Source organism: Uloborus diversus, chromosome 2 (genome assembly GCF_026930045.1).
Source record: "Uloborus diversus isolate 005 chromosome 2, Udiv.v.3.1, whole genome shotgun sequence".
In the NCBI taxonomy this organism is placed as follows: Eukaryota; Metazoa; Arthropoda; class Arachnida; order Araneae; family Uloboridae; genus Uloborus; species Uloborus diversus.
Genome location: NC_072732.1, coordinates 184,746,913 through 184,766,680, shown reverse-complemented (window position 1 = coordinate 184,766,680; position 19,768 = coordinate 184,746,913). Strand labels below are relative to the sequence as shown.

The 19,768-nt window shown below is 34.4% G+C and overlaps 1 protein-coding gene across 1 annotated transcript in view; it reads right to left on the bottom strand.

Moving 5' to 3' along the window:
- The window catches only part of LOC129216203 (dual specificity testis-specific protein kinase 2-like), a 115,749-nt gene that overhangs the window by 35,008 nt on the left and 60,973 nt on the right, over positions 1-19,768 (bottom strand). The window contains exons 3-4 of the mRNA XM_054850389.1: positions 6,966-7,087; positions 2,850-2,898 (exon numbers count right to left, since the gene is read on the bottom strand). Of these exons, the coding sequence (XP_054706364.1) occupies positions 2,850-2,898; positions 6,966-7,087 (171 nt within the window). The remainder of the gene's footprint in view (positions 1-2,849; positions 2,899-6,965; positions 7,088-19,768) is intronic.

The following is a 19,768-nucleotide window of genomic DNA, read 5'->3' as shown; positions in this document are numbered from 1 at the left end:
CTTAAAAGCAGAAGGAAAATTTGAAATTGACGTCAAAAATCATAATTCTAGACAGTATTTGATAAAATAGGAAAAGGGGTTTGGGGTGCAGTCCCAAAAATGTCTTTCGAAATTAAGTCAATTTCAGACTATGTTTGGTGATATTAGGGGCCAATAGTTCTTCTGGAATGTTTTTGAAATTAAGTTTTAAAAATGAAATTTTAGGCTATCTTTGGAGATAAAAGTTGAGAGGGGTATATTTTTGGATTTATCTCAGAATGTTTTGAAATTGAAATGCTAAAGGCACAATTTCAAGCTATTTTTGGTAGTAAGGTTTGGGAAAGCTTGAGATTCAGGGATCCTCCCCTGAAATTTTTTTGAAATTGGAAGTCTTAAAATGCATTTTAGGCTAATTTTGATAATGTTGGGAACAGAGTTAGGGCTTGAAGGATGTCTCTGGAAACTCATTGATATTGAAGTTTCAAAAGCACAATTTTAGGTTACGTGTAGAGATGTAAACAGAGTTTAAACTAATAAAACATCCTGGAACCGAATAGTTCCTCATAGACACAATGTTAAAAATCTCCACTTAATCGAATATTTCCCCTGATAATTGAATAATATGAATCAGCTTTAGCAAATACTTTTGTTGAGAAATTTTTTGAATAAATTAGAAATAAATTAAGTGAGAACAATTCTTGTCGTTGAAGGCGTGAAAAACAACATTCATATTCCATCAAAATGTTTCCATTGTTCTTTTAAATTTCTTTTGCCTTTGTCATAACAAAAAGAAAAAAGTGCAGTCGATAATTAAATAAAAAACACAAATAAATATACACATTTTAGATGATGATAAATTGATCATTAATAAATGTAAGATGATTGATCAATAATAAGTGTAAGATGCGGCAGACGAGGATTGGAAAGAGGGTTCTCAAAACACTTTGAGTAAACAATCCCCTATTATGGAATTTTTCTAAAAATAACATACTGAAAAAAGGTGCCCAAACAAAGATTTCGTAACTCAAGTTATAGGTTACTTTTTAAAATATCCATGTAATGTATTGTATTAATTATTGAAATTTAGCTTATTTCAATAAAATTTTAGCAATAACATAGACTCTTTCTGTTATAGGCTATCAATTTATTATTAGTTATTCTTGGAACTGACAATATTCGATTAAGCGGGGCCGACAGTATGTGCAGTTGTTTCAAAGAATTTCTTTTTTAATTGAGTCAATCATTCGTAATATCGTTGTACACAGAGCCGTCCCAAAGGGAAGCGAGCGGGGCAATCACCCCGGGCACCCCCTCATTTCAGATATCATAGACACACAAAATAGAGAATCATTGCAATGATTCTCTATTTTGTCCTATGGCACAAAAATATTCCTGTCTCTCAGTCTCCAAAACATTTGTTTCCTTTATATCATTGAAACAGATACAATTTCTGAGAATATAACTGTTTAGAATCAAACAAAATGAACTTCTCATTTGGCTAGTTCTCACCAAATTTGCTTGAGTTCTGCTCCTGCATGCAGTGAAGTAACCAGAAAATTTTTTTAAGGGAGCACATTTAAAAAAAAAAAAATTGATCGGATAGGAAAAAAGGTCAAAAGGTGTCCAGTCAAAATTTTGAAACTTTTAGTTTTAAAAACGCAATTTTAGCCTTAAAATGCGATTATAGGCCATGTTTATTGACGTTAGGGTTAGAGAAGGAGCTCAGACACTGTTTCCGATCGATTATTTTTTTAAATAGATTGAAATCAATTCCTGCAAGTTTTTGAAATTGAAGTTACGAAAACGTAACTTTTGACAAACTTTGAAGATTTTATGGATAGGATGATCTGGAGCATTTCCCATTAAAATTGTTTAAAACTACGGTTCAAAAAATTTCAGTCGTGTTTTACTTTCAGGGGCTATCCCACTTAAATTTTTTGTGTGTCGTTTGAAAAACGCATTGCTTGTGATATTAAAGAATGGTGGCATGGGGACCCTTACACGAAAATTTTCTTAAACTCAAGTCTTAAAAGCAATTTGTAAGGCCATATTATGTAATATTAGAGCAGTGATTTTTCGAAATTACAGCTCCAAAAATGCAATTCTGAGCGATTTTCAGTGTTGCTGAGCATTTGTGGGCTTCTCCTTAAAACTTACAAATATTTGATGCAAAACAATAATATCTTTGTTTATAACATATAAGAAAGCTGATATTAAATTGGTACAACGAAAACCAAAAAACTCTTGAAAAGAATCATTGGAAGTCCAGATCGAAATTTATTTTTGATGTAATTTACTTCGATAAATACATTTTCTATTTATAATCAGCAAATTATTTATTCGTGTTCTTAGTTTGAACAATATGAATAATCAAGTCAGTTTTAATTGTTTGTTTTTTATCTAGTGAGATAACGTTTTACTAGATAAATATTTGGATTTTTAACATTTCTATTTTTCGAAAAGTTTTTGGGGCATTAATGTTTCCCTATTAAAAACAGATTCATTGCTTGCATTTTAATTTGTATGATGCATAGCCCTTTGATTGTTCAGTTTATCAATATGTAAAAAAAATCATGTATGTATTATGCACTGGTGTTATAACTAACTTGATTTTTCTGTGTGTATAGGGGGGGGGGAGCGCGCCAGGAAACTTTCACCCTGGGCGCCGTCAGCTCTTCGGACTGCCCTGGTTGTACAACACTTTTTTTTTTGCTTTCTTCTCAGTTTGGACATTTTCTCGACCGTCGCACCCAGCCGTGCGGGGACCCCCCCCCCCCCGGAAGGTGGAACCTAAGGCTTACAGCTAAGTGGTGGAGTGCGTGCGGGAAAAAGTTTGGACATTTTCTTCTTCCATAAAAATGAAAACTCACCTCAGTAAGAGCATGTAGTTGTCCTTCATGAACACAAACACCCATGAATCTGTAACATTAGAGAGAGGTTCATAATTAGCTAAAGCAAAACATTGTATAATGCTTGTAGAATATTGGAAATAAATAATATATGCTGAATAAGCTATCTAAAGGAAAATTTTAAGATTCAAAATTCATAATGTTTTGAATCACATAAATCTTTAAGTTATGATTTTGCAAATATTATTGTATTTAGAAGAAAGGATACATTTTAAAAGTTTTATTCAGAAAAACGTTGCTTACTACTTCACTACAGTATTTCAGAAGTCAAATATACATTAGAAATTTTTACTCAATAGCACTCAATAGCACCTTTTGGAGATAAATATAGCAGCTAACAAGGGCAACTATGTGTGCATAAAGTGTTTTTCCAATTGTAAGAGCTTTTTTCGTCTTGTGTGTTTTCATGCATCATAGCAAATATCAGCATTTATTTTTCAACAACAATGAAAAATATAAATATTTTGTTTTTTTACTTCGACAACCTATCATTCTTTTGACAGGACAATAAGTTCCAATCTCAACTTCTGATTGGTCCCTTAAAATTTTGAACTCTAATATCTTCTTGAGTTTTGGTCGCGAATATTTCAAACATTTTGTGTTGTAAGTATTTTTCCATGGATATTACGAGGTTTGTCCGGAAAATACGTATAAAAGTTGAATAATAACTTTATTTTATAATTATTCAGGTAAATTACAATATGATCTCCTTCAAAGTACTCTCTCTGAGACAAGATGCACTTCTGCAACCCCATTTCCACTGTTGGTAACAGTTCTGAAAGTCTTCAGTTGTGATGCTGTTCAGTCACCATGTTGTTTCTGCCTTGAAGGCTTCCACATCTCTCAAATGCCCCTCCCGAAGCACCATTTTGCATTTCGGACCCAAGAAGAAGTCACAAGAGGCTAAATTGGGTGAATAAAGTGGGTGGTCCATCACAGCGATTGAGCTTCGGGCCAAATACTCATGCATAACGAGGGACGTGTGAGCGGGTGCATTTCTTCATTTCAAGTTTTTTTGTCAGAATTTCGCGAAGAATTGTTTTGGGGATTGACAGTTCATCAGCTATCATTCTGACTGTCAATCTACGGTCTTTTAGAACACAAGTCCGAATTCGTTCAACGTTTTCATCAGAACTCGATGTCGAGGAGCGTCCTGGGCGAGGGTCTCCTTCTACGTCTTTTCTGCAAGGGCGCCCATACGCAAAATTTTAAAGGGGGGGGGGGGGGGCTCAGATATTTTCCCCATGATTTCACAGGATATTTCCTCCATGGAAACCGATTTCAGTACAGATTAGAGTTATTAAAGTTTGACATTTTTAATAACTTATTCATTAATTGCTGGTGAAGAAATCTTTTTACATTTTTGCAAAAAAAAAGTACTAAAAGCAAGGAAGTTATAATTTCAAAGTGGGGGGGGGGGCTTGAGACCCCCCTCACCTCCCTATATGGGTGCTCTTGCTTTTCAGTCTTCCCGGAATCGTTTTAACCACTTGTTCCCGGTTAGTTCCTTTAAAGGATTGTCTCCTTAAACTTGTTTCAAACACTCAGAAATCTCACGGCCATTCTTGCCTAGCTTTGCAAGAAATTTGTGCTGTTCCTCAATCAGAAGGAGCTTCATGCCAGAAGGCAGGCGAAGAAGGGTAACTTTCCTCCGGGCTTAGCCTCCGGAGCCTATCGGAGCTAAGCCTCCGGGCTTAGCTCCGATAGCCCGGTGGCTAGAGTAAAGGGCTTCCAAACGAGTGGCCCTTGGTTCGGGTCCCAGTCGGAACGAAAATCTCCAGCGTTCTTTTTTGTTGTTTATATTGATTTTCAAAAAGCTTTCGACAAGGTACTGCATGTTGCTCTTCTCAGCAAGTTAGCTGACATTGGAATAGGGGGAAAAACTTTACTTTGGGTTAGAAATTGGCTTACTGGTAGGAAGCAAAGAGTAGTTGTGAGAGGAAATCATTCTAATTGGAGTGATGTTTTAAGTGGGGTTCCTCAGGGATCAGTTTTAGGGCCTCTTTTGTTTATTATATTTATGAATGACATCAATGAAAATATTTCTGGAAGCATGAATTGTTTTGCTGACGATGTAAAAGTTATGGGGTTGTCGAAAATGAAGAACAAGTAAAACAGCTGCAAGAGGATTAGATCACATTACTAAATGGGCAGATAAATGGGGTATGGCAGTTAATGTAGGGAAATGTCAAGTGCTACACTTAGGTCATGGAAATAAGCGTATGAGATATCGTTTACAGGGTTCAGTCATAAATCAGGCAGAAAATGTTATGGATCTGGGTGTCTTTATAAATCAGGACTTCAAGTTTAGTCAACAGTGCTGTATGGTTAGTAACAAAGCCAACAAAATGCTTGGGTTCATCAATAGATCTATTTCAAACAAATCTAAGAAAGTTTTTCTGCCTTTATATAGGAGTTTAGTAAGACCTCATTTGGAGTATGCTGTTCAGTTTTGGTCGCCTTATCTGAAGAAAGATATTTTCGTATTGGAAAGGGTTCAAAGAAGGGTAACTAAATTAGTAAAGGGACTCTCAGATTTAGATTATGATACCAGACTTAATAGGCTTAACATGTATAGCCTGGCCTGGAGCAAAGGAGAGTCAGAGGGGACATGATTCAGTTATTTAAATTTATCAAAATGAAAGATGTAAATGGATTAAATTTTTGCGGGGAAAGCAGGACAAGGGGTCATTGTTTTAAGCTATTTAAATCTCAGGCTAACTTGGAAATCAGGAAAAACTACTACTTTAGCAGGGTCGTGGGCACTTGGAATAGCTTACCGGAAGAGGCGGTAATGAGCAAGGGAGTGGATAGCTTTAAGAGGGCCATTGATCTTCATTGGGGACTAATTAATTGACTAGGACCAGCCTAGCTGGGCCCAGAGCCTGTTGCTGGTCATCACATTTGTATTTGTATTTCAACAAGCAGTTGCACACTTCTACTTACATGCAGAGTGCTCTGACTCGAACTGAGCGTTGAGGGGATTGGCTACAGCGGCAGCACCACCTGACAGAGGCTCCATGACGCCGTGATAAGTCACCACGACTTATTTATACATATTTTCCGGACAAACCTCGTATTTCCCTAAATATAAGTCAGGGAACCTAGGGTTCGTATAATTTTTAATTTTTTTTCAGTAATATTTTTTTCCAAGCTTCAAACTTTTAATATCTTAACTCTGTACCTTAACACCATTTTTGCAATTGGAAGAATGCATCCAGGACTTACAGTTACAGAAATAGAGGTCTTGCACGTTAAATGAGGAGAAGCTGTAAAGAGGGCCAAGTTTTATTTATTTTTTTCGATCAAAAAATAGATATTGTAACAATTTTAGTCATTTGGAGGCTCCTAAAAATTGGGGACCCTAGGCCATGGCCTACTTGGCCTGTTCGGCATTTAGGCCCTGTATATTTGTATGACATTGAACCAGTGGGGCAGCCAGAAATTTTTCTGGGAGGGGTTTTTCAAAATCGAAAATTATTGCTTTATTTCCCATTCATTTACAATGCGTAATTATTCAATATCAAAGAATTTCTACAGATTAGCAATTATTCATTCAAAGTAACTGCTTAAAAACACTTAATAATTTGTATTGATATCACTATGAAACGCAGAAAGTGGGAAAATGCACAGAATATTTATTATTAGTTTTACTTTAATCTTATTTTTTTGTGTGTGTGTGTGTGTGTGTTTTGCGAGCTTCCTCTCTCTAGATGTTCCTAAAAAGGATTTGTGCAGTGATGGAAGTGCTGAGGGACCATGATACCCTGTAGAGCTTTATGGACTTCATTTTAGCTATCTTATACCGGGGGGACGTGGGTTGCTCATCATGAAATACTACTTTTATATTTAAGAATAGAAAACTAATTTCTGACTGCTTCCCGATCATTAAAAGCAGTAAGAAATTTTGTTGAAACCTATTCTGCTTGGAAAAGCTAAAATACTCTGCTTTTTTTCATTGATTTTAACGGAGGAAATGAATGTGCTTGTGTTCTAGGAGGGGTTTTAACCCCAAAACCCCTCCCGTGGCTGCGCCACTGCAATGAACTTACTAGTCCACCACCATAAAGCACTCACTTGAGTATGTTTTGGTGAGATAACCTGTTCATAAGCTGAACCTCCCTGAGCGAGTTGGCACGATTTGATCGAGATGTGTTCATTTTGAGCACCATCACCTGGCTGGTAACACGGTGGCGAACCTGGAAAGAAAGCAAAAACAAAATTAACAATATGCAGCATAAAATGTTGAAAATATACATGAAGACCAAAATTAAGGAATAATTTTTAACAATTACACACATTAAGAATGTTAGATGGTTTACAATGAATCTTTATCATCATGTTTTCAGATCTTGTCTGATTACAAAACCTTCATCCATACTAAAAATCATTTTTCAGTCAGATACAATCCAGGGGTGGGGGAGAAAAACCCATTCCTAATTACTTAGTCACGAAACACACCATACCATTAAAACAAATATGGTATTAATTGCAGGGCTGGAAATCCCTGAAAAAAATAAAGGGACAAAGTTTTTAGAAAAATTAAAGACATTTAATGCCATATAGATGCAAATAAGCAAGATACAAAAAATTATTTCTCCTTTATAGGAAGTAAAATACTGAAAATAAGTAGGAGTTGCAAAAGTTTTTGGTTATAATTTGGCAGTAATGTAGAGGTTTTGCTCACCAATCAATTTGGAATTATATATATATATATATCTTTTTAATCAGCATATATTTCAGAATTAGGAGTTAGCTGGGAAATGTAAGACCAATACATGGGCTTCTCTGATTTAGCAATTATAACCAGAATAAATCGCTGGAATATTTCGTTCTTGCTTTTTGATTAGCTCTCGTTTTGAAATTAATTAGTATGACAAATTAAATTTGACCTTAAAAAATTCTAATTTTTTTCCAATCATTCAATATGAGTACTTGTTTTAATCAGCTTTTATTTTGAATTCCCTCAGGTAACCTTCGATTTTCGATAGTATGAATGATTTTCAAGTTATATGGCTAATTAGTTTGACTAATTAATATTTTAAAATTCAATTTTGTTATATTCCTGTCATATTGGTATGCATTTTGTTCAGCTCTTTAATTCCTTCACGGCAGGAAACTGTTGTTTTTCGATATCAAGCTTAGTTCTCAAATTAAGAGATTAATTATTTAAACTAATTTAAACTTTGAAATTTCATTTTGTTCTAAACACATCAAGTAAGTAATCTTCTTCATAATTAAATAAGAGTAAATAATTAAGAGTAAAATCTTGTAATTTCATTTCCTCATACGTAGAGATTTCTATAGGAGAACATTGTTTGAAAATCTTTATTACAAAAAATGCAATACGTAAATGGGCCTTGGTATAAATAATCAAAGAAATAATTTACTGTGATAGTTCAAACATTAATTACAAATAACCAAGAATAAATTCTTGTAAAATAATTTGTTCATAATCAGTTATTTACGATTAAAAAAAATAAATAAAAAAAAGTTAAATTAAAATCACTTATTCTAAAACATGAGGAAAATATTTTACATTATCTACAAATGAACCACAAGTCTGATGTACATTACAGAACTTAAAAAATATAAAAATCAACGCGTATTTATTTAAAGATTTTTAAAAAAATTACAAAATAATGTAATTTATGTACCTAATGCTCTAATGCATCTGTCAGTGACATCAATTATAGAAACAGGACAATTAGGTTGAAATACAATATGTTTTCCATTGTAGACATTATTTCTCCTGTTTTAATGCATTTAGGAGTATTTTTTTTTTCATCAAAGAAAAAAAAACATAATTAAGAGCCTCAGTATGTCTTTTAACATATTTTAATAATGAAGACTCATAAAAATTAATGTTTATTGATTCTTCCACCATTCATACATGCGACTTCTTTTATAATATTGAGACAATATTATAAAAGAAGTTGTTAAAGAATAAGATGTTATAAAAGAAGCAATGTTTTTGGGAGGTGAAAATTCGGCAATTTTTTTTTAATAAGAGCATTGAGTTACATGAATATTTTCTGTTTTCATAATTTTATATATTTTCTTTTTTTGCTCTGACTGAATCGTTTATCAGGGATGCAAAAGGTGAGCAGGTATAAGCACAATTTTATGCCTACTCTAAGTGTTCTTGGACTTCTTCAGTTATTTTTTTCTCTTGTCATTTAAATATTCTAGCGTTAAAATTTATGTGCACTACGCATCCCTTCAACGGTACATAAGCTATCTTAATAAATCTTAAGTAATCAAGCAAATTAGATAGTAAATAAAGTTTTGGTTGGAATATGCTTTTTGCACTATTTTGAAATGCAAAAGACTGAAATATCATAATAATTGAATAAATAAAAAAAAAGTTACTTTTGGATTTTTTCTCCGTGTAATTTTAGAAAACTTAGTTGGTCTGCCTAGTATATTTATGTATCTAACAGAAAAGCTGCATTGATTTTAAAAAAGAAAAAAATAAAGGAAAAACTATTTAACATATTTGCATTACTTTAAAAAATACAAGTTTCTAAATTTATTAAATCTAATTTATCTACAAAACTGTTCTAGTTACTTTGCATCAATTAGATTTTACTCTTTGCAATAACATGTAAAATTTATGAAAACATTTGGGGAAAAACAATAAAGTTTTTCAAAAAAAAAAGAAAAAAAAAACATGGTTTTAAAAAAAAAACCACTTGGTATAGACCGTGGTTTAAACCATGGTTTAAACCAAACAATCCTGCACTGAACCGCGGGTAATACCGTTTTTTCGATTTGCTAATCCGATGCCTCTCCCGTTTTACCGAGTATCTCCCCCCCCCCCCCAGCCCCGGCCAATAAAACTCGATCTCCAAATAAAAAACTAAAATCTTTTTCAAATAATTATTCTAAAATTTCCAATGATACAGTCTGTGCCATGCCCCCACACACAGGGGTATCCCTGTTATTAGAATAAATCACTAGAATATTTATTGACTGAGATGGCTGATGGCTATTCTCTATTGCAAATCTTTGCATAATATAGTGGGAAGGTTGCCCATCCCGCCAAGAGTAATGCCTCTTCGCTCCCTCGGAATTTTACCGAGCAACCCCCCCTCCTCCCCGCCAAAATAACATAACATAATTTGAACTGCAAGTACATAAACGTATACTTGCAGTTCGAAAACAAAGCACTAGTAAAATTAATTTTATTTCTCAACTTCTTTTTAAGTTGATACTTTTAATCAGGACTAAATTTAAACTTTACATCTGTATCGATAATTTTTGTTACGAAACGAAATACAACTAATCAGAATATAAAACAAAATCAGAAGAAATACAAATGTCTTTTAAAAATGAAAGATGGAAAAATAAAAGCATAAAAAATACATAAATGTTCAATCTATACTGTAAATGTTTTTACTTTAATCAAAATGTCATGACTTCTTGTTTCCCCTTCCTTTCCGTCCCTTAAAAGAGTGACATTATTTGTAGACTATAACAATGTTTATCAAAAGATCCTGCAAGTGAAATCCAGATTTTACATCCCCCGAATCAACGTTTTTCCAGCAATTCACGTTTTTCTTTCATCAGGCCCGAGTTTTTCCGTATACTAAAAATGTTAATTTAACCCGGATTGTAAGTTTGTTATTTGTGGATTTCCTGCTTTTTACGTTTTCTCTGTGAAATACCAAAAAAAAAAAAAAATTTTTCCAAAATAAGCAATATGTTAAAAGATAATCCACGATGCTGAAGGTTTAATCAATGAAAACAGAAACTTTGGGGCGATAACTTACTGCTAAATAATACATTTATCGAGCGATGCTTAAAGTGGTGTAGCCAGAAAAACGTTTCGGAGGGGGATATGGTTATAGTATTAGGGTCATTCCACGAAAAAATAGTCACCTTGTCCCGCACTTGACGGTTCATCTATTTCATTAAAAGATAATTTAAAAAGTAATGACAATCTGTTGCTTGTGGAATCACACATTCTTTTGCAATTTGTTAAGCAATAAAACTTTTATCACTACCCTTTTAAATTATATATGAGGCGTCACGTGAGGGACAAAAAATTTCCAAGTTTCGGGGGAGTACATCCTCTCCCCCGCTCCCCCACGCCACGATCCTGTGTCGCGCCGAGTACAAGACCGCGATCTTGTATCGTCTACTTCAGATTTAAGCAACGAGCAGGGCCGGACTGGCCCGGGCAACCGGCCACATGGCCGATGCGCCCCTACGTCAGGAAAAAACTATATTATATATATATATATATATATATATATATATATATATATATATATATATATATATATATATATATTGTTCAAAAATATTCTTTACAAAAAAATTATCCCCCCCCCCCGTTCTTTTTGTTCCTAAAAAAATATTTTTTTCCCCTTTAACTGACGATTTTTCTTCTCTCTTTTCCTGACACCTCGAAATTGTTAAGTACAAATGTTTTACGGTAATAAGTCTTTTAGCTAATCACTGAGGAACCTGGAATTATTTTGCCTTTCTTTTCAAATCTTGTTCCCTTCTTCTCAATCATTGTCACTGCTCACTGGTGCGACTTTGAAGGTTATTTGGGGGTCAAAATCCTTGGTCCCCCACTGCCTTGAACAGGTGCCTTGATGAGTAAATCATAAATTATTCTAGGAACCGCTGATAGATTACTCAATACCCAGAATCACCTGAGAAGTTCTGGCGGAAATTTAATAGCGGCGATTTGGAGTGAGGAGAGCGGGTAGATATGAAAGAAGATTATTCAGCTTTTTTCTTGGGTGCTTCCTGAAAAGTAATTATCAGTTGTATATTATGCTACCATTTTTAATAGTAATTTATTTCTTGAATCCATTTTTTTCGAAATAAAAACTGTATAGCTTGTTTTGTTTCTGTAACAATGTATCAGGACCGCGATATTTCCTACTGCAATTTTAATCCTCAATTTTCTTGCTATCGTACCTCCGATTGCATTAACACAGTTAACGAGCATCTAGAGGGGACTCATCTTTATCTATCTCAACATCCTGTTGCGCCCTTTTGCCTTCTAAAGAGCCCTGCAGATTTTTTTTTCTTACACAGACAAACACCACATATTTGTAATAGTTGTTGTTTTAACGCACAGGTGCGCCCTTTTGTCGTCATATTAAAGCACCCAGCAGTCATACTGTGCCCCCCTCCCCCTTCTTTTTTCAGGTCTTTAAAAGAATAGTTTTTGAAGGACCCGTTTTTGCGATCGTGAATTTTAAAATTACTTAAAAAGACACTTTGAGATATTAAAAAAAAAAACATTTTCAGAGAAGAGAGCTTTTTAAATCTAGAATCAAGACAAACATCCCATACCTGCAATCGTTAGTTAGTCTCTAAGTGCCCTGTTGCGTTTTTAGATGCGCCCTCAGTCTTTTCAATTCACGTTATCGCGACTTGACAAAAATGTCTTTTTTCCAGGGTTGCGAGTCAGCGTCGAAGAGCCGGAGTCAGACTGATTTTGGGGTGAAGGAGTCGGATTCGGGAGTCGAAGGTTTAAAATTTCAAGAGTTGGAGTCTGAGAAAGAGTCGCTCATCTCCCCCCCCCCCCCCAAGTCTGCAACTCTGCCAGTGCTTGCGGAGTCAAAGTCGGAGTCGAACTCTTTTTGGGGTAAAGGAGTAGGAGTCGAAGGTTCTAAAATTTCCGGAATCGGAATCAGAGCCGCAGTTGTTTTTTTTAATTATTTTTTTTATTCGACGCCGCAGCCCCGCTTTTTTCCCTTGAAACCCCCCCCCCCCCCCACCTCGCTTTTCAGGTCTTTAATGACATTTTTCATACACTGTCGTACGCTACAAGATTCTTGAAGGGTTCGTTTTTGCTATCTTGAATTTTGAAAAGACTTAAAATGACATTTTAAGACATTAAAAAAAATTGTTTTCGGAGACAGGGGTGCCCACAGGGGGGGGGGGGGATTATGGAGCAAGTTGCGCCATCAAAATTTTTGGGGGGGATTTTTTTCCCAAAAGTTTTGATTTTCGTTAGAATATGAAATTTTTGATTTTTTGAAAGAAAAAATATTTTAACTTATTCAACAAGAAATAGATGCATAAATAATACTCTTTCCAAGTACTCTTTCCAAAATTTAATGACCGTGTCTCTTTTTCATTAAAGGGAACATCAGAGACGGGACGGAGTTGTGTCCGTTTCAAAGTTGGATCAGACGATTTGCTTTCTTCTTAATAAATTATAAATTTTCTGAAAGTAGCACAATTCTGCATGATGAATACGTGCGACAGTAATAAGAGGGAGAGAGATCAAAAATGAATATAAAATAAAAAGTTTTTCCCTGTTTTTTATTCATTGTTTGTAATAATTCTGACCACTATGCTCTAGTGTTTCATTGATTCATTTGCACCTAGACAATCGTTAAGAACTAGTTTTGAAGTTTGCGATTAACATATTTTTAATCCCTCCCCCATATTAGGGATTGCAATACCGGACTAAACATTCAATACCGGTACTCGGTATTTTTGAAACGTGATACCGGAATACCGGCATTAATACCGGTATTTGAAATTTCTCAAAAAATGCTTGAAAACATATTGTTTCTTTTCCACACTTCCTAATTTTGTACAAAAATTGTATTATACTTATGAAAACGTATTTTGAACAAATTTGAATGAAGGCGGAACAAATGTTATAAGAAAATATCAATAATCAATAAAATATCAATAATAGCAAAAATCATAATCCATCTATCAATTGTCTCTAAGCCTGGAACTCATTTTAGTGCTCAACTTTTCTGCAGTTGAAAATAATCTCTCTGAATTCACGCAGGTTGTTGGTACTGTTAACAATGCGCGATACACCACCTCTAATTGTCTAGAAGTCCTTCATCTCCAAATAATTTGCTCTCTTGCGTGTTATTTTTGGATAATTCCTTTTGTGTGTATGTAATTTTGTGTTGTGTGTATTTTAATTATTTTTTTAATTATAGCTTGTAGCAATTTCTTTCCGAGAGACGATACCTTTCCAATATTAACATAATTTTCTCTTGAGCTGGGGAGGCTTGTGTTTGCTTTTTATTAGCCCATTGGTTTGAAATCGACGATAAATTTAACTAAATTTTATCTTGTTAATTTCTCTTATTCCTTTCGCTTTTTTTTTTTTTCAAAATTTTTCACAGTGATAATTATGTAAATATCTGAAAATATGTTTCAATTGATTATGCTTTACCTCTATGCAAATTTTCAAGGCACTATATAACTTCTAAATATTATCTTGCTAAGTAGAAAGTCAGATAGCGAGACAGGACAACAAATCAATACTGGTGTACCAATTTTTATGCAAACAAGAAAAGAAATCATAAAGTATTACTACAACTGATGTTTGCAATAAATTGTTCATAGTACAAATGCATTCAAAATTACACTCGAGTTTAGCGTTCGCAAAAAGGAAAGTGAGTGATTAGGGGAATGGAGAAAATAAAAACATGGTGCACAAAAGCGCACGAAAATGCAATTCATCTCTCCATCTAGCAATGACAATATTATTGTGCAATTTTCACTTCGTTTGTTTAATGATATTTTTTAAGGTAGTGCTTTTGAAGCCAAATTTTTACATCAATAGATTGACTTCGGTTCTGTATTATGAAAAAATAAATGTACATTTAAAATAAAAGTATACAATTAGTAAGATAAATTTAAACTTCTGCAATTGAATCTATTTATTATTTTCAGCTAATACCGAAAATACTGTTGTTTTACCTAAGCAAATACCAGTATTACGAAATCATCAAATTGCTCGAAATACCGGTATACCGGTATTGCAATCATTACGCCCAATTGACAATTACTGTATTTTCTTCATTAACTAGCTTAAGTTTATGTAGAATTTTTCATTTCACTTTACTGTCACTACTAGTATTAAACTGATTGTTTCAATTTATCATTAGATGATTTTCATTAAAACTTTCAGTGACGTTGGTTTTCAGATGGAAGCAGAACAGTCTGTTGTTCTTAAGGTGTTTTAATTATTTTTCGTAAATCATTTTTACTTTCTTCTATATCTGATATGCATAGAAGGATATTTGTTTCGTTAAAATCAGTGGCGTATATATGTTAAAATTTTGGAGGGGCCGATATGACCAGAGATTTAGCCCCCCTCCTTTTCCCCCCTTTTTACAATCGAAAATTATTGGAAGGCTATTGTGCCAGCTCTACAATTTTTTGGAGGCGGATCAATTCTTCCGAGGTGATAAAGAAAAGAGGAAAGGGGAGGTTTTAACTCCCTCCGGAACGTTTTTCAAAATTGAAGTTACCTTCCGAAATTTAAAATTGAAGTCAATTTTCTGCCATCTCAGGAAAGGAAGGGTTCGAGGACAGGCGACCCACCCCTCAGAGGTTTTCGATTTCTCAGTTTAAAAACGTAAGTTATGGTTCAAATTTTCTTAACTGGAAACATAAAAGTGCTTTCAGACCATCTTTGGTAGTAAAGTTAGAGCAATGGTGATGGTTTGGAAACCCTCCTTCGGAATTGCTTTGGAATTGATGTCCTAAAAATGTATTTTATGCTCTTTTAATGGCGTTAAGAAACGGAATCAGGAGCTGCCTCCCAGAAATTTGATTACATTGAAATTTTAAGAAACGCAAATGTTATGACTCGTTGAAAGGGTAGGGTGCTCTCTCTCTCGGAATTTTTTTTTCGAAATTAAAGGCCTAAAAATTAATTTTTAGTCTATGTTTGATAATGTTAGGGGAATGAAAAAGATTTAAGAGCTTTCCTGAAAATAAATTTTATTGGCGTTGAGGCTAATAAATGCTATTTTAAATTATCTTAAATGATGTTAGGGAAAAGGGGGAGAAATTCGGGATATATATATATCTCCTTTCTAAAAACATATTTGGAAATTAGCTTTGAATGCATTGGAAACAGGTGACGGTAGGGGAGTAATCTCTACCAGAAATTGCTTGAATTTTAAATTCCTTAAATGCCATTTTAGACTACTGACTAAATTATTGAAGAAAATGCGGTTAGATGAGCTCTCGCTCTAAATTTTTTGGAAATTGATGTTATAAAATTGCACTTTCTAGTTATCTTAGGTGACATTGGGGAGGACAGTGGGGATCAGGTGCTCTCACATGGAAATTTTCCGTAACTAAAAATCTAAAAGTGAATTTTAGGATCTCTTTGATCGCGTGAAGGGGTCAATATGATCCATTTTTGCTTCCTTGCTTGGAGCCGCATTTAAATTTGTTGCCCTCTAAAATTTCCACCGAGGTACTGGCCTGGAATTTCTGCCACAAAACCGGCACAGCGGCAGAGCATCTTTTTTTTTTTTCTTTCATTTCGCCACTGATGAAGGAATAAAAAGTTACGGACCACCTCTAGCTCGGCTGCTCTCTGTTGCAAGTTTCTGTTCTTTTTCCTTTTTTTTTGAGCTAAATGTTCGGAATTTATGTAAACAAAACGCCAACAGAATTATATTTATTTTTTAAAAAATCTTGATTTAAGTAGGACCCGGGCCCCCTTAGCCCACCCCTTATATACGTCCTCGGTTAAAATTCTCGAGTTCTAATTTTTGATATGTGCTGAATAGCTGAATCCATTTTTGAGGATTTTCGAAAAATAACAGCCAGAGTACTTGTGTGTGATCCATCTTTTTTGGCTATGCGACTTCAATTTTGGAAAACTTCCAGGAGAGCGCCCCAACTGTAACGCCTGAACAAGACCCTCTTTATCATCAAGAGTCATCTAAAACTGCTTTTTTAGAACTGAAATTCTGAAAAATGTATAGGAGAGAGCTTCTGGTCCCCCCCTCTCTCTTAACACAATCAAAGATAATCCTGGAATTGCGTTTTTGGAGTATCTATTTCGAAAAACTGCCGGGCGAATGGCACCGAAATTCACCTTCTACTAATATTATCAAGATCTACCAAAACTGCGTTTTTTAAGCTATAAGTTCACAAATTTAAGTGGAGCACCCCTCTACCTTCCTCCACTCTCGTCAACATTATTAAAGACTGCCTGAAATTTGATTTTCAGGTTTTCAATTTTGAGAAAATTCCGGGAGAGTTTCCAAAAACTCTTTTTTCATTACGTCACAAAGGTCGGATACAATTGCAATTTTAGAGGATCAATTTCAAAAAATTGCCTGTCTCCTAACCATAGAGAGCCTAAAATAGCCTTTTAAAGACTTAAATTGCGAAAAATTTCCGGGGGCGAGTCCCCGAATCTCTTTTCCCCTAACATTACCGCAGATAGTCTAAAACTGCGTTCTTAGAACTAAAATTTTGAAAACTTATCGGAGGAGAGCCCCGAATCCGTCCTCTCTCTCCCTAACACAACGGTAGACTATCTACAATTGCGTTTTCGAAGTTTCAATATTGAAAAATTACCGGGAAGGGGACACCGAATCTTTTACCCCTCTAACATCACCAGACATCTTCTAAAACTGGTTTTAAAACTACAATTTCGAAATTTTTCCGGGGAAGAAACCCCCCGGACCCCCTAGCTAAGTGACTATAATATTCCCGTTTCAAGGTTCACATTGTATACATCTAGTAATGACTCCATTCAAAAATCAGAAAAGATGAATCCACACTCCCTGTAATTATTCATACACTAGCATTCCCGTACCCGGCATTGCTCGGGTAATGGAATTAGCAGGGTTAACAGTGCTTGGTGCACCTAGTTTCGAAAATCCCCTATAATAATTACTTATTACATATAATTTTTTCTAATTCTGGGAGGATCCCGGGGCCCCTGGACTCCTTATATATATACCCTTGTCCTTAACCGATCTTTAACTGTTATTAAAGATCCTTTTAAAGTATTGATTATCTTTGCAAACACAGGCCATCCAAATGTTTAAATACAAAACCCATTGCTACAAGTTTTGTTGCCTTACAACAGCAATATTAATAGTAATCATGAAAAAAAATTTTTGAATCAAGGTTTCTCTGGAGTAAGCATGATATTTATCCACTATCATTGCTTTCTTTGGATTTTTATCCTCATCTATATATGTCAATAATCGAAAACGGGGCTAAGTAAAGAAATACGGATCTTTATCAGGAGTGTTTTGTCTGTTGTGAAATATGAATTAGTCTTGCAAACCTTTAATGTTTAAATGGTTCTAATTAAATTACCGAACAAACAAATCCTACAGGGGAACAAGGAATAATTTTTAGTGCCAAATGCTGAAAGTTTTAGACACGTATATAGTTTTTTTTCCCTTTTGGTATGAAGCATTTATATGAAAAAAAGAGGTGAAATTTCGTGATAGTAACATTATTCTATCTCTGAAATACATCATTTACACTAAAAAGAATAAAATACAGAATTTAAAAAAAAAAAAAAAAAAATACTAAGAACTTTTCATAATGCCCTCAAAAGGACAAAATAACTTTTCTGGGTCAGAAAGAACACTTATTAAGTATTTCTGTAGTTTTCAATTATTCTAAGAAAATGACTCCATAAACGACGAAAAGTGTGGCTCAAGTCATTTTAAACCAAACTTTCCCCCCAAAAATATGCATGTTTCAACACTCAAAGTTATGACAGAAAGTTAGATATTGATAAAAAATTCTTCACCAGACTTGAGCCGCACTTTTACTCGTTCGTGGAGTCATTTTCTTGGAATAATTGAAAACTACAGGAATATTTAAATATTGTCCTTTCTGACTCAGAAAAGTTATTTTGTCCTTTTGAGTGCATTATGAAAAGTGCTTAGTATTTTTTAAAAAAAATTCTGTTATTTAAAAATCGATCGGGACAGTCCCTGAAGCTCCATCTTTTACCCAAAAGTTAACAATTATGGCCTATAATCGCGTTTTTAAGACTTCTATTTCTAGAATTTCCGCTGAGACCCCTGTACTTTTTTCCCCCTAGCATCAGCAAAGAAAGTCTTAAGTTGCGGTTTTAAAACTACAAGTTTCAAAAAGTTTCCGGGGGAGAACCCCCATATAATTTCCTATAAGATCTAAATTTTTTTTAAAAATGTGCTCCCCCTAAAAAAAAGTTCTGGTTGCACCACTGTTGGAGAGGTGATTAAAGACTACTCACACCGAAAGTCAATGTAAGCAAGAAACAAAAGCAATATTTTTTTCTCCTCCCTCGCTTGTCGACTGCAGTCATTGATTTGTAGACTCCAAAACAATTTTTACTGTGTATTATCTTAATTTTGTAACGATTATATAACTTTTAAAAGCTTTGTTTGTCTATTTTTTTCTGATATTTTTGTAGTTCCAATTTCTCCTTAAAAAGCTTCAAAATGCAGAATTTTAAATCTTTTTTTTTCAAAATTTCTTCCGGAGGAGAAACTCTCTGACCGTAGTTTTAAAGTATTACATATCTCACTTAAAGGGAAACCCTACACTACTCTCCTAATAAAGACCATTCCACTTCTTAAGGTCAATAAAAGATAAAAAAAATTAAAAAAGAAAAAAGTTCGCAGGCAAAACATTAGAATATCAAGAACGAGGACTCTAAGTCCCCCCCCCCCCGAAAATATCCCTAAAACACCCAAATAACAATGCCCTCTCGTGGGATCACTTATGCAAGAAATTTTATAAATAGTAATGAGCAATGACACATGAAAATATTTTCACCCTCGCAGCCCTTGTTGTATGCATCTACAACGGGTAAATAAGTACAGAAATATCTTGCGCCCCTCTGAACTTCCAAGGTTTGTGCCCCTCTGAGGGGTCCAGTCCGGCCCTGGCAACGAGAGTCAAATTTAAGTTCGAAAGAATTTTGCCGTTGCATGGATGCAGCGGTGCCCCCCCCCCCCCAAAGTGAAAAATATACCTCAAAACACCCCCCTTAAAAATTTTAATGGCGCAGTCTACGCTATGATCCTCCCTGGCCAGAAGTATTGTGGTTGTGAAAAAAAAAGTTTCTTTTTTTTAAATATTTTTTTTGTATTTCTTTT